The sequence below is a fragment of the Neofelis nebulosa genome, chromosome 8 (genome assembly GCF_028018385.1).
Source record: "Neofelis nebulosa isolate mNeoNeb1 chromosome 8, mNeoNeb1.pri, whole genome shotgun sequence".
Taxonomy (NCBI): domain Eukaryota; kingdom Metazoa; phylum Chordata; class Mammalia; order Carnivora; family Felidae; genus Neofelis; species Neofelis nebulosa.
The window spans coordinates 88395761-88410089 of NC_080789.1; the positions used below are offsets into that span (position 1 = coordinate 88395761).

Sequence of the window (14329 nt, forward strand, 5' to 3'; positions counted from 1 at the left end):
CTTTGATAAATTTAATGAATAAATTTATATGGACATCTAATGTTAATATCTCTTATATCAATATAATAAATTCTTTTCTTTCCCAAAATCTCCCGCTTAGAATAAGTTACATAGCTACCCTAACTACATTTCACTCCTTAGCACCAGAGGTTGTTAGGTTACTATAATCACACATAATTTTGCTATAGAGTTGATATGCAATACAGTTTTATTTAAAGTAGACTGTTATTGGAGCACCTGGTGGCTCAGTCGGTTAAGTGACTGACTTCAGCTCAGGTCATGATCTCACGGTTTGTGAGTTCGAGCCCCACATTGGGCTCTGTGTTGGGCTCAGAGCCTGGAGCCTGCTTCAGACTCTATGTCTCCCTCTCTCTCTGCCCCTCCCCCACGCACACTCTGTCTATGTCTCTCTCTCAAAATAAATAAATATTAAAAAACATAAACTAGACTGTTATGGGAAATTTTTTAAATAACTAAGTGTAAGAAATTATAATTTAATCATACCTTGCTTAATTTAAAATGTTGAGCTCAACTCCACTTTGAAAGAAGGGCCAACAGTTTAATATCACAAATAGGAATTTATACATTAACTTATTTATTTCAAAATGCAACTTATGACATAAATCATTATAAATATCATCTCCTGTTTCTATACACCTATACACACAAACAACTATAATATGACAATATAAGGCATACTTCATAAGGGGAAATTTTAATGTATAAATCAAGTCAATGAGTCAGATTCTCACTAACATTGAGATGCTTTTTTTTTCTACTTTTTTTTTAAATACAAGTTGAGTGCTTTTAGAAATGGCATAATACAACATGATAGCAATTTATCTCAGTTAATGCTGTTTCCAAAGGTAACTAACTCACAGAGAAAAGCAGATACCCCTATATAAATGAGACTTAGAGGGAAACATTACAGTTCATAGCCAATTCTACAGCTTCCTTCAAAAAAAAATGTATCATACATATGTAATCTCTGCCAGAAATGTCCAATTGGTTTAACAAACAAAATAAATCACCATACAGTATACAATTCCCAGAAGTCTGTGGTCTTTTAGTTGAAAACATGATTAATAGGAACACAAGTTGCTTTTGCAATACGCTGCATCAGAATATGACTGAGGTTTGCTGAAAGTCACTTGAGCAGAATAAAAGGCATATATGTTTAACAAAAGCACATCGATGATAACACACAATGAAACCCTCATGAACACAAGTTGCTTTAAGATTTTTAAATAACCTCTAGTACCAGCAAATCCAGCAAAGAATATAATTTCAAAAAAATATTTTGACTGAGTAAGAGCAAAAATTAATTAAAATTTTTACGTAGCATTTTATCTCATTTTAGAAATCTAATGCAAAATGAATTACTTAACAACGGTCCTTATGATTACTGGTTTTTTAATGTTCTTAACTTTACTCTTAGCTGTTTACAATTTACCAAGTTTCCAAATACCATTTTCTCCTTTGTTCTCAAACTCAAGCCATAGCAATACAAGCTAAAGAGTGACTTTTTAATGTTTTTAAAATAAAAATCTATAACAAGAACACTTCACTTTTAAAGATACTGACTTTTTATTACGGGACCTTAATTAGTGTTAAATTTAAAACAATTCTTTTCAAGACAATTTATATGTACTGGCAACAAACATGGGACACACAGACGCAGGTTCATGCTAATGTTAAATTACACAGGAAATCACTAGAATATTTGTACATGAAACAAGAAGAATTCTAGAGGTACATTGACCTCTAAAAGGGTAAGTAATTCAATGGTTCCCTGTTTAAAATATCAATTGTGCTCCTCTTTCCATATGTATTGGATCCCACATTGGTAGGAGAAAGAATGGCACCAAGATTGTTGCTGGAACGAATTAAGAAATTTGCCAGGCGTTGGGTCGCACATGTGGCAGTGTTGCATTTCCGCTTTTCCACTTGGTTACTGGTGGCATAGAACAAATATGAAAGGTTAGAGACTTAGACTCATGGTTGGATATATTAATGTGACAACAAATATATCAATGGGAACTGGTTACTTTTACATAAGTAACTCAGTGTTTTGGTTTGGAAACAGCTGGATAACAGATTTTTTTTGACACCTTGAAAATGCAGCAGAATCGATTTTTGACGAGGAAATCATAGAGCAAAATTTCCATTATAGTCAATGTGGAATTTCCTAGTATTATCCTTTGAAACTTTAGAATATATTCCAAACAGTAACAATAATAAAAGGTTTCCTTATGTTATATTCTTCTAAATCTTGATGAATCTAGTTCCCAATATGTAAAAAACATTTAGAATAGAAAATGTATATGGAATCTGGAATATGTAGAATTAAACACATATATATTCATTTCCCACATCTTTCTAATAAAAATTAAGCAGTGGAAGATATTTTTGTTAAGTTCCCTGAGATCATCAAATCAGGGGTGTTAAGAAAGAAATTTCAAGTATTATAAAGTCTCAAGAGAATCAAATTTACCATCTGTTCCTACACTTGGACTATTGTAGTGTGGGAGTTCTGTTACTCTTAATATAAATACATGAATGTTACTATCTTTCTGCCACCTACTTAGTTCCTTTTAACAATTTTAATGATAAGACTACACTGAATGTTAAAATAAAAGACTTTTTATATTAATAGTATTAATGTTCACCACATTCTTTCGGCCAGCTGGAACAATTGCATAATAATATTATGGGTAAGTCAGAAATGATCACTATGGTTAAATAATTGATTTGAATTTTAACTTTTGTTTCTTTTTACAGAATTTATTTATGTCAACTCTACATTTTTGTACCACCTTTTGTTTTAATGCGCTCTCAAAATGATATTGGAAATGGATACAGAATAATAACATGCTTCCTTTTTGTAGATGATTATAAAAGCTAGGGAAATGTTTTAATTTCAGCTCCATAGAAATAAAAATATTGCTAAAACTTAGGATAAGTATAAACTGAGAAAGAAATATAGGTATGAAGCAATGTTCAGAAGCCAATGCATATATTTTATTTCAATGTGTTTACTTTATGTGGAGAGTACTTCTTACCTGTATCTCTGTATAGTGATAGCCTCAGGGTGTTTTTAAATCTCATGTGAAACTTGAGAGTTTTTATTCTCATATGTTTTCCTAAATACAATAATTTCTTATGGCATTAGGTATCTGGATGATACCTTCTGGTATTAGGTATTGGGTTGAGTCTAAGTGTATGCTGACAAACCAATTATTCAGGCAAAGGAAATCCACTCTGAGACATAATTACTTGGTATATATGATAGTATTATTCATATTATCTATTTAATTATTTCTCTTTGCATGTGTCGTAAGCATGGCCAATGTGCATTTCCAAAGAATGATTTAATGCTTTTTAAGGATTAAACCAATAATTCATACATCAGACATTTAATTCTGAAACAGAATAAACCTTTCTTGAAAAAAGCAGAAATTAGAATTTGACCCAAACACTTCAAATTAATAAATATAAAGAAATAAATAAAGTTCTGAGTGAAATTGGAAAGATGATATCTGTTCCAAGATATGTTTGGCAAATGCTTGGAGTAGAGTGTGAACTAGTCTATTTGCTAAAAATCTGAGTGGTACTTTGATAATTGCTCTCAAGCTCTGTAACAGGATTTAAAATTATTCCAACCAAAATGTTATCTTATTTGGATTAGCTAGAAGAACCATCATTCTACTAAACAGAAATATTAAGAGCTTTTATGATGACTGATTTCATTATTGTGCAAATGCTTTCACAAACACAACTTTTCATGTAAACATAGCAACAGTATGTACAAGATTCTATCCCAAACTATTATTAGGATGGAAAAAGACAGATTAAATGGTTAGTAAAAGGCATCACGCCCCTACTTTCAGGCATTTTGTTCTCTTTAACTACTTGGGTAGGCAAGGCTTGCCATCTAGTAACAAACACTGGTTCAAAACTATTGACAATTTATACACATGCATATGTCCTTAACTTTAAGAGTTTAAAAAGGGAAGACTGTAAGCTAAAGTATCACTCTTAAATTGTCTCTCTTTAAAAACACCTCAGTTTCAGGGTTTTTAAAAGTTTTAAACTGTATCCCTGCTCTAGCTCCCAATATTCATTTGTGGAAGTATAAGAATTCCTACAGCAAGCTCCTATGTGTATAGCTTGGAAAACTCTGTTAATTATACTGTTAGATAATCTCTGATTATCTGCTAAGCAGGTTTACAACTGAGTGTTTAAAAGGTGTGGGCAAATGTATGATCCTGTTGCTCCAGTCAAGAGTATTAAATAACTATTTTTTAGTATGACTTGTAAAGTCTGTTTGTTACTTCTTTTTTTTTTATTTTAAGATTTTTTGAACTGTTTATTTTTTTTATTTTAGAGAGAGAGAGAGCACTAGGGGGAGCAGAGAGAGAGGGAGAGAGAGGATCCCATTGCAGGCTCTGTGCCATCAGCCCAGAGCCCAATGTAGGGCTCAGTCCCACCAACTGTGAGATCATGACCTGAGCTGAAATCAAGTGTCTGACGCTTAACCAAGTGAGCCACCCAGGTGCCCCAAGTTTGTTACTTCTTAGTCTCACCTCATACATGTGTAGAAGTTAAAAAAGATCTCAAGTGAGATGATTAAATTTTATGAGAAAAATCACATTCAATGAATGATAAATTAACATCAGCTTTGTCTTTTAAAGGTGTTTGAAATTTGAGTCATTTTCTGAAGAAGATTTTTTTTGAGGTTATAGAATATTACATGGTTGAACAGCTCAGGATGATAAATTTTCATTAAAAAAATGATGAGACATACTCATTTCAGGAAACCCATTAAAAAGCAATTTGAAGAATGCTTTACAAGTATTTCTAATAAAGATTCTAAGTAAGAGATTGTGAAAATAACTTGATAATAATGTTATATACTATTTTATTTTCAAGTGAAATTCACTTCCTAATAAACTAATATCCATGAAGCCATACTGCATAAAGGTGCTTATCAAATGTCTATACCTAATGAAAGAAAAGATCAAGATATAGACAGAATTATGAAGTAATACTGCTAATTTTCCTGTCATTCTATTGTTCTGCTGGTTTACCAGAAACTTCATGTCAGTTTTAGTTATTTTTATCCACAAAAATCCAATTGAAAATCAGAGTCAATTCTGAGAATATCCTGTAAATTTGATAAGCCTGAAAGGACAAAGGAAGTCTGATAACTCCTGCTATTTGTTTCATGTGGGTGCTGTAGAAATATACATATCACCACAGATTGCCACCTCAGTGAAAAAACACCCCAAGGGAAAATGGACAAGATGCTAATAATTCTATGAGAAAAGTTCTAATATGACTTAAAGCAAACTCTTCAAATATAAACTTAACTCTCTTTGGTGTTAAAGAATGTGTAAGTTCAGTCCTAAAAGACTACAAGGAGTCAAACTGATTTAAGTACAAACAAATCCTCACTATATTGTATATGACATATGTATGCATTTGGACTTGAGAATCTTTTAAATAAAAGAATTACCGTTTTAAAGGCTTTCCACTTGAAAGTTGTAATTACTGCTAACATTATCACCTGATAATTTTTAGACTTCCTTAAAATATTACCAGTTAAATGACATGACACCTTCTCAAATAAACCTTTTTAGGAAATCCTGGTGAATATGCTACCTACTGAATTCATTTTTAAGAAGTATTAATTTACATTTAGTTAAGCTCAGAAGTAATCTTATGAAGAATATATTTTTTTTATAATTTTATTTCATTAACAGAACAGTTAACAATATAGAAAAAAAAACCCTAAGAGCAAATGGCTTTTTTAAAATTTTTTTTTAACATTTATTTATTTTTGAGACAGTGAGAGATAGAGCATGAACGGGGTAGGGGCAGAGAGAGATAGGGAGACACAGAATCCAAAGCAGACTCCAGGCTTTGAGCCATTAGCCCAGAGCCCGACGCAGGGCTCCAACCCATGGACCGCAAGATCGTGACCTGAGCTGAAGTCGGACGCTTAACCGACTGAGCCACCCTTTTTTTTTTTTTTAATTTTTTTAAAACGTTTATTTATTTTTAAGACAGAGAGCATGAACGGGGGAGGGGCAGAGAGAGAGGGAGACACAGAATCTGAAGCAGGCTCCAGGCTCTGAACCATCAGCCCAGAGCCTGACTGCAAATGGCTTTTTAACTAGTTCTTAAAATTTTTAATTTGCCCCCTGATTATTTCTATGTATTTTGATTTCCAGAAAGAGATGTAAAAGTTCTGGATATTGCCAGAGCGCTCCAAGGAGAAAAAGAAATCTGTAAATAGACAATAAAATCCCACCTGTTATAAAATATATGCTTTAATTAAGTTTTTACAGTTTGTTTTAGAATCAGGTTAATATAGTGGAAAATACTACCCTTGGCTTTTCCTGCTTCATGTTCTGGTTTTGCCCCTCTAGTTTCCAAAAGCATTTTTCTTTTTCTTTTTCTTTTTTTTTTAATATGAAATTTATTGTCAAATTGGTTTCCATACAACACCCAGTGCTCATCCCAAAAGGTGCCCTCCTCAATAACCATCACCCACACTTCCTGCCCTCCCACCCCCCCTCAGTTTGTTCTCAGTTTTTAAGAGTCTCTTATGCAAAAGCATATTTCTTGATAAAACTGGAACTATTCCATTCCTTTCTGTCAGTTCTGTCAGAAAGTCATCAACCACTGGTGTTATTCTTTAAAGAACACAGAATTCAAGGAACAGATAAACAGTTTAATGTACTGTTCTTAAGCATGATTTCATCAGAAATCTAATGGCATAAGGGCTGTTAGTTATATAGCAGTTTTTAATTCTAATTTTCCCACATTTTACAAAAGAAACAGGATTTTTTGTTACTAACCTTTCAATGGGGGTAGCTTTCAGATGGTGTAGTGCAACCAAGAGCACAATGAGAACTACTGGAAGTTTCAGGAGGCACATTGCTTCTCAAATTTTCTGAAAAGAATAATTCAGCATCGAAATCAAGAAATGTCTTATAGCTCTGATTGATGGAACTTGAGACTAGAGCCTACTTTAAAAAAAATCTCTTTAAACATAATCTCCAAATATAGCAATTTTATTGATACAGTCTCTTGATACTGTTTAAACAAATTCAAATATTTTCAAAATTTTCAATTTCCCAATTTCCTTCTCTAAACAATCTGGAAAGTTGATATTATACCACATTATTGCTTTAGCCTTTCTTTGAAATAAGTATATATTTGATCCCAAATCTAAGCTTCCCTAAACGATATTTTCCCATAAACAGGAAGCTCTTTACCTTTTAGTGTTTCAGCGTCAGCAATATCAGAGAATGCCTCTAATGGTAAGAAAGCTTTATAAACAATCCCAAGCTTGCATCCACTGGAGTATTTGCCCCCACACTTGCCAATGAGTAATCCAGCTCTTATATACTCTTCACACCTTTCCCGGCTCTGACATCAGGCAGCTCAGAGAAACTGTCATTAATTTCCATCCCTATAGAAAGTGCCTCATAGACAGCAGAAGCAGATGGGTCATTACTATATTACATTAACACATCAGTAAATATTAAGGTAGCAGATACAGAGTGTCTTTGTGCAGTTAATGGTGTGTCACACACAGCAGAAGTTTGAATTTTCCATTTTTGTGAAATACAAGAGTGGATTTTCAAAGATTAAGTGGTATGCTCTAGTAAAGGATTGATAGAAAGAAGTGATTAAGAATAACAAATGTGTTTATATGCAAAGAGTGAAGCCAGGGACATTGAAGAATCTAATGAGGAAGCTAAAGCCAAATGACCCCAATGGCTTAATTCCATGAACATTCAGTAGTAGAGTAAACTATGAGGCCAGGGTGGATAAAAAAAAGACACTTAAAAAGATGGGGGGGGGGGGAAACAGAAAGAAATCGAAAGCTACTTATAATGAAATGGGGATGGAAGATTAAAGGCAGCAAAACAATAATTTTCAATCCCCAAATTCATTTGTCAGCATTTAAATAGAGACACATATCTGTGTGATTAAGAATTTTTTTTGCTGACTTTTTCTATTATTACATAGAAACATCACAATTACTTTGAAAGAATATTTAATTTGTTATTTTTATTTTCACCAAATTGTTCTTTCTTTTCTTGTATTTCTAAGTCATATTTAAGTTAATGTTCTAAGTTATGACAATAGCCGATGTAGCAAGTAAGACAAATTCCAAATGCTTGTGGAAATATGCATATCTATGCAATCTAAAAAAGATGGAAGTACTCCAAGTAAAAAAAAAATAAGTTCACTGAACTCATATAATTCTTTAAAGCTTAGTAATATAGTTTGAGGGTGGTTAGTAAAAATTTCAGGAAAAAAATCAGTTTTCCCAATCCTTATTCTAATTATCCAATGATTCTGCAATTTTAATATTTCTGTAAAATTTACTGATATTCCAAAAAGAAAGAAAACATAAACTCAAATGATTTGGGTTATACCTGGGTGGCTCAGTTGATTGAGCGTCTGACTCTTGATTTCGGCTCGGGTCATTAGCTCATGGTTCGTGGGTTCAAGCCCTGAGTGGGGGAGGTTCATACTGACAGTTGGGAGCCTGCTTGGGATTCTCTCTACCTCGTTCTCTGCCCCTCCCCCACTCATCCTCTCTCTGTCTCTTTCTCTCTCTTAAAATAAATAAATAAACTTAAAAAATATTTTTAAAAATCAAGTGACTTGGAAGAATGATAATTTCCTGTAAGAAAATGATTGATGTATTTAACAAAGTATATACAATGATTTAGAAAATATAACAGAAGCCCAGAGATGTTAAATAGCTTATTCAGCATTATACATCTAGTTCATTTTGAAACCTTGAGCCAAAGCTTGGTTTTTCTGATTTATGGTCTAGTGTTCCTTTAAACCAAAATACCTGCTTTTAGCTACATACTTATTTTATTTCCCTATTTTTTTTTCCCCTCTGAGATGTTGAAGGTGCCAAACATAACATTCAAAAATTGGTTTTCTCTCCCTGTAGGAAATTAATGTTATAAGGAAAATGTTCTACCTAAGAAAGGAACAGGAGAACCTGAATCTTTTTAAGGGCTACCTTATGTCAGTCATAGTTATTTAATTGATATATGATTCCTCACTTCATCTTCACACGTCTGTTTTCATCATTAGATGGTGATACAGTGATTCAGAGAATGTAAGTGGCTGCTTAAAGTTGCACAGCTACTCAGGGCAAAGTGAAATTCAAATTCTCATCTCCTTGTTCCATGATATTTATTTCTTTGTTATAAAGGATCTCTGTTCTCATATACTGAATTGCTAATTCCTTCCTGTAAATGTTGTATCTTATTATAACACTTCAAATGACTCAGTTGCAGCCAAATATGGCCTTAGGCAGTCTTGTATAATGTTTGGTAAGGTCAACATCTATCCCAATCTCTAACAGCTTTAGGTCTTTCATGCTTCCTACACTATTGAAAGTGGAGGTGGTAAATTGTCTTTATGAGGTAACTCCATTTCCAGATAATAAGCTCCTTCCTACATGACAAACATTACTGTCACTCATCTTTGTACCCACTTTAGCCTTGCTAGTCCAAGCGTAAGTAATGCCATGGCAGTTTTGGCCTTATTTGGAAGCTTGTTAGAATTTCAGACCCCACCCCAGAGCTACTGAATCGGAATGTGCATTTAAGAAAAGATTTTCCTGGGGTGCCTGGATGGCTCAGTCAATTAGGTCTCTGACTTCGGCTCAGGTCATGATCTCATGCTTTGTGAGTTTGAGCCCAGCTCAGAGCTGGAGCCTGCTTCAGATTCTGTGTCTCCCTCTCTCTCTGCCCCAACTCCCATTCATGCTCTGTCTCTCAAAAATAAATAAACATTGAAACAAATTTTTTTTAATTTAAAAATATCTTCCCTGGGTGACTGTATGCACACTAAAGTTTGAGAAAATCTGGTCTATTGCACACTCCATTTATTCAGTGATTCAATAAACACTGATTAAGGACACATTCTATGATAGGGAATGTTCTAGGGACTAGAGCTACAACAGTGAACAAAGCCAAGTCCCTGCTGTCATGGGAGCTTAGAGCCAGTGAAGGAAACAAAATCAAAAAAGTGAACAAGTGAATATGTAATTACAAGTGTGAAGTGCTGTGGAGAAAACTAATTTGGTAGTGAGAGAAAGAAAAGTGGTGATGTTTAAGTTGAATCCTAAACCGTAAGAGATGACAAAGGAAAAAGTAATGGAAAGTGTTTAAGATCTGAGAAACAACATGTGAAAATTCAGGTAATTGAAGGAGAAATTGGTGTAAAGATGATTATAGCGTTAAAAAATCAATGTGGTGTTGTACATCTGAAACAAATGTAACATTGTACGTCAACTACACTCAAATAAAAAAAGTAATAAAAAAATAATAAAGAAAACATCAGGCTGACTACTGTGGGTGGACTGGATCAGAGGGGAGCAAGAGTAAAAGCAGGAAATCTGTTGGAAGACTATGGCAGCGTCCAGATGTGAGACAGTGATGCCACACATAGGGTGATAGCAGAGCAGTAGAAAAGTAAATGAGTTCAAATCACATTTGGGATCATTACATGATTTGACAATGGATTAAGTATGGAGAACAAGTGAATGGGAACAGAGCATTAAAATGAGAGCCAGGTTAGGATATAATTAATAATACAAATTAATGGGCTTTTCATCAAATTTATAAAATATATTTTATAAATCTTTTAGAAAATAATTTCTATTTTTTATCAAATTTGTGTTTATACAATTTTTAAAAATCAAATACTAACAGAAGTCTAATAATAAAAACAGCAGTCTTCTGTCTTCCTTCAGCCTACCTCTGAATTTTGCTCTCCATTGGTAATCAATTTTAGCGATTTTAGCTGTTTTCTCCATATTTTGAAAATAATCTCTTCTTAGGACACCTGGGGGGCTCAGTCAGTTAAGTGTCTGACTTGGTTTCAGCTCAGGTCACGATCTCATGGTTCATGAGATCAAGCCTTAAATCAGGCTCTGTGCTGACAGCACATACTCTACTCTGGAAGATAAAGAGCTAGTTAGTTAGTTAGTTAGTTTATTTACTTGATTGGTTGATTGATTGATTGATTTTTAAGTAATCTCTATACCCAACATGGGGTTTGAACTCAACCCCGAGATCAAGAGTTTCATGCTCTACCAACCGAGCCAGCCAAGCACCCCAAGAATTAGCATTTAACAGCACACTTACTTTTCTTCTTTATCCTGTTCCTCTAATATTTGAATAAAACATTTTGAGGGGCGCGTGGGTGGCTCAGTCGGTTGAGCGTCCGACTTCGGCTCAGGTCATGATCTCATGGTCTGTGAGTTCAAGCCCCTCATTGGGCTCTGTGCTGACAGCTCAGAGCCTGAAGCCTGCTTCGGATTCTGTGTCTCCCTCTCTCTCTGCCCCTACTCTGCTCATGCTCTCTCTCTCTCTCTCTCTTTCAAAAATAAATAAACATTTAAAAAAATTTAAAAAATAAAACATTTTGATTGTATCAATATTAGATGGATTTTTAAAATATTTGCATTTAAATTTTTTGTTACAGAAACTTTCAAATGTATATAAAGTTTTGATAATTATCAAATCACAAATATATCTTATTTTCTCTATATTCCTACCTACTTTCCTCCCACTCCATACCAGATTGTTAAAAACAAATCCTAAACACTATACAATTTTATATGTAACATTTTTCAGGTTTATATTCATGAAAGACAAGGATACTTTATACAACACAGCTACAAAATTGTTGGTATAGCTAAAGTGAAATTTTACAGTAATTCCTTAATATAATTAAATAATCCAATCAGTATTCACATTTTTCAGTTGTCTATAAAATATTTTTAATTAGTCTGTTAGAGTCAGAATCTAAATAAGATTGCATTTGTTTTTTTGTCTCTCATGACTCTTTTAATATATAATTTTCCTTCCTTTCTTTTTCCTACCATTGACTTATTAAAGAAACCAGGTCATTTATTGTATAGAATGCCCCACATCCCAGATTTTGCTGATGGAAATCATGAGGTATCATTTAATGTGTTCCTTTCCCACTTGTATTTTCTTTATACTGGTTGTTTGGTCTAGAGGCTTGATCACATTCAGGTAAGAATGCTTACCTACTGCATTACAACATCTGGTTGAATCTTTATTCCTACTGCATTACAACATCTGGTTGCATCTTTATTCCTACTGCATTACAACATCTGGTTGCATCTTTATTCCTACTGCATTACAACATCTGGTTGAATCTCTTTTATGGCATTAAGACTGATCAGCGAGGTCAAATTTTGTCAGCCACATTGTCCATTCTGAGTTCTCCATTAGCCTTTCACTCTGATTTTAGGAACCATTGGTTATAATTGCCTAGAACCATTGTTTTATTACAGGCTTCCAGTGATAGTCTAATTCTGTTATTCCCTCTACATTTATTTGCTGAAATTCTCCAATAAAGGAGAGCATTCTTCATTATTTCACTACCTTGAGGTACAGTTTTAAAGAAAAAGCAGGATATATACTTCATTCTTTCCTCTCATTCATGAGTTTTCTGCATACAGTAATGAGATGGTTCTCAAGCATCCTCTAAATATGAACTTAAAGGTTTTTTGGGGGGGATGGGGGTGGTTCTCATTGTGAACCCATATATTTTAACATACATGTATTTTGATCCCCACTTTTTTGATGTTCAAATTATCCTATGTTGGAACTCTTGCACAATGCTGGTAGATTAGTTCAGCCACAATGAAAAACACTATGAAGCTTCCTTAAGAAATTAAAAATGGAACTAGCGTATGGTCCAACAATCCCACTTCTGTGTATATATCCAAAGAAAACAACATCATCATCTTGAAGATATATCCGTACTTACATGTTCATTGCAGCATATTCACAATATCCAAAGTATGGAAACAACGTAAGTGCCTGTTGACAGATGAATAGATAAATAAAATATTATTTTCTAGAGAGATAAAATATGATATAAGATTGTCTATATACAATGGCTAAACTATACACAATATTTTCATATAAAAATAGAAAACATAAAAATAGTAATAGTTTATAGCTGATTTTTCACTAAACATTTTTTTGTTGTTGCTACATAGTTGTAAAACTATCTTGGGTACTTATAAAATGGCAGAGTAGGAGGATCCCAAATTCACCTCATCCCGTGTATACACCTAGATAATACCCACATCAGTGTATATAACCTAGAAAATGACCTGAAGCCTGGCAGAATAGACTCTCCACAGCTAAACATAAAGAAGAAGCCAAATCAAAAAACGGTAGGAAGAACAGAAATCCAGTGAGGAACTAAACTGACTTCAGGACTGTCCCCAGGAGGGAGGGACTCTGCAAGCAAAGAGAGGGGAGAACAGACCCCATACTGGGCATCTTAAGTAAGGGGAACCTGTTCAGAGAAGACAAATATCCATACCATTTGGCTTTGAAAACCAGAGGGGATTAACATCATGAGTTTTAACAGTCAGTAGAGCTTAACAGTTGGAATTTTAAAAATCAGTTCTGGGAGAGCTGAAAGGTGATAGGAAACTGAGTCACTACCCTTAAAGAGACAGCATAACAAACAATCCTGCTTAGATATAGCATAGAAGCAGCAGTTTGAAAGATGTCTGGGGTATATAGAAAGGAGATTTATTTACTAATCTCAGAATATGTGCAGGAAGGGCAGGGATCTTTGGGAGACTACACCAAGAACAAAGGAGCTGGCAGGCACTATTTTCCTCCTACACCGCCCAAGCTAGACACATGGACACCTGTGGGAAATAGCACATGAACACTCTCCACCTAGCTGCCTAACAACATGCCCCCACCTCCATGCTCTTCTGCAGACTCGCCCCCTCCAACTCAGCCTCTGCAGCTCTCCAAAACAGTGCCATCTCTCCTCTCATGGCAGACTTGTGCAAAATTTGCTAACACTTCATGCCATGTCCCCACACTGTTCTGTGGACACACTCTCTCCAACCCTGCCCTCAGCAGGAGTCCATCCAAAGTGGTACCACAAATGTGGTGGTGTGCAAGCAGCCTTGACAGTAGCCAGCACCACCACAAAGTGACACCTACCCTGAGGAGAGGGGAAGATAACCACACACAGCAGTTTGACTGCAGTCTGAGCAATGGGCTGGAGACAGATATCTTGTCTGACCTCAGGCCCTGCCCACCAACAAACTTCTTAGGGGGACAGAAGAGGGATAATGTTCTGACTTTGGTGGGACCACACCTCTGTCAAAAGCCTAGTCTCACCCAATTCATACCCAAAGTGGCCCAAGACTGGCCCATTAATAACACAGGAACCAAACCCTGGGCACTACAGGCAAAGA

At 34.7% G+C, this 14329-nt stretch overlaps 2 protein-coding genes across 7 annotated transcripts in view; one reads left to right on the top strand and one right to left on the bottom strand.

The window, feature by feature from the left end:
- The window catches only part of SLCO1A2 (solute carrier organic anion transporter family member 1A2), a 125974-nt gene that overhangs the window by 14031 nt on the left and 97614 nt on the right, over positions 1–14329 (top strand). The gene's annotated exons all lie outside the window — the stretch shown is intronic.
- On the bottom strand, positions 573–12895 carry IAPP (islet amyloid polypeptide). Its single transcript, XM_058743488.1, has 4 exons — positions 12862–12895; positions 7287–7483; positions 6867–6961; positions 573–1954 (listed from the first exon to the last, which is right to left on the bottom strand). The coding sequence occupies exons 3-4, from the start codon at positions 6944–6946 to the stop codon at positions 1765–1767; spliced, it is 270 nt and encodes an 89-aa protein (XP_058599471.1). The 5' UTR covers positions 6947–6961; positions 7287–7483; positions 12862–12895; the 3' UTR covers positions 573–1764.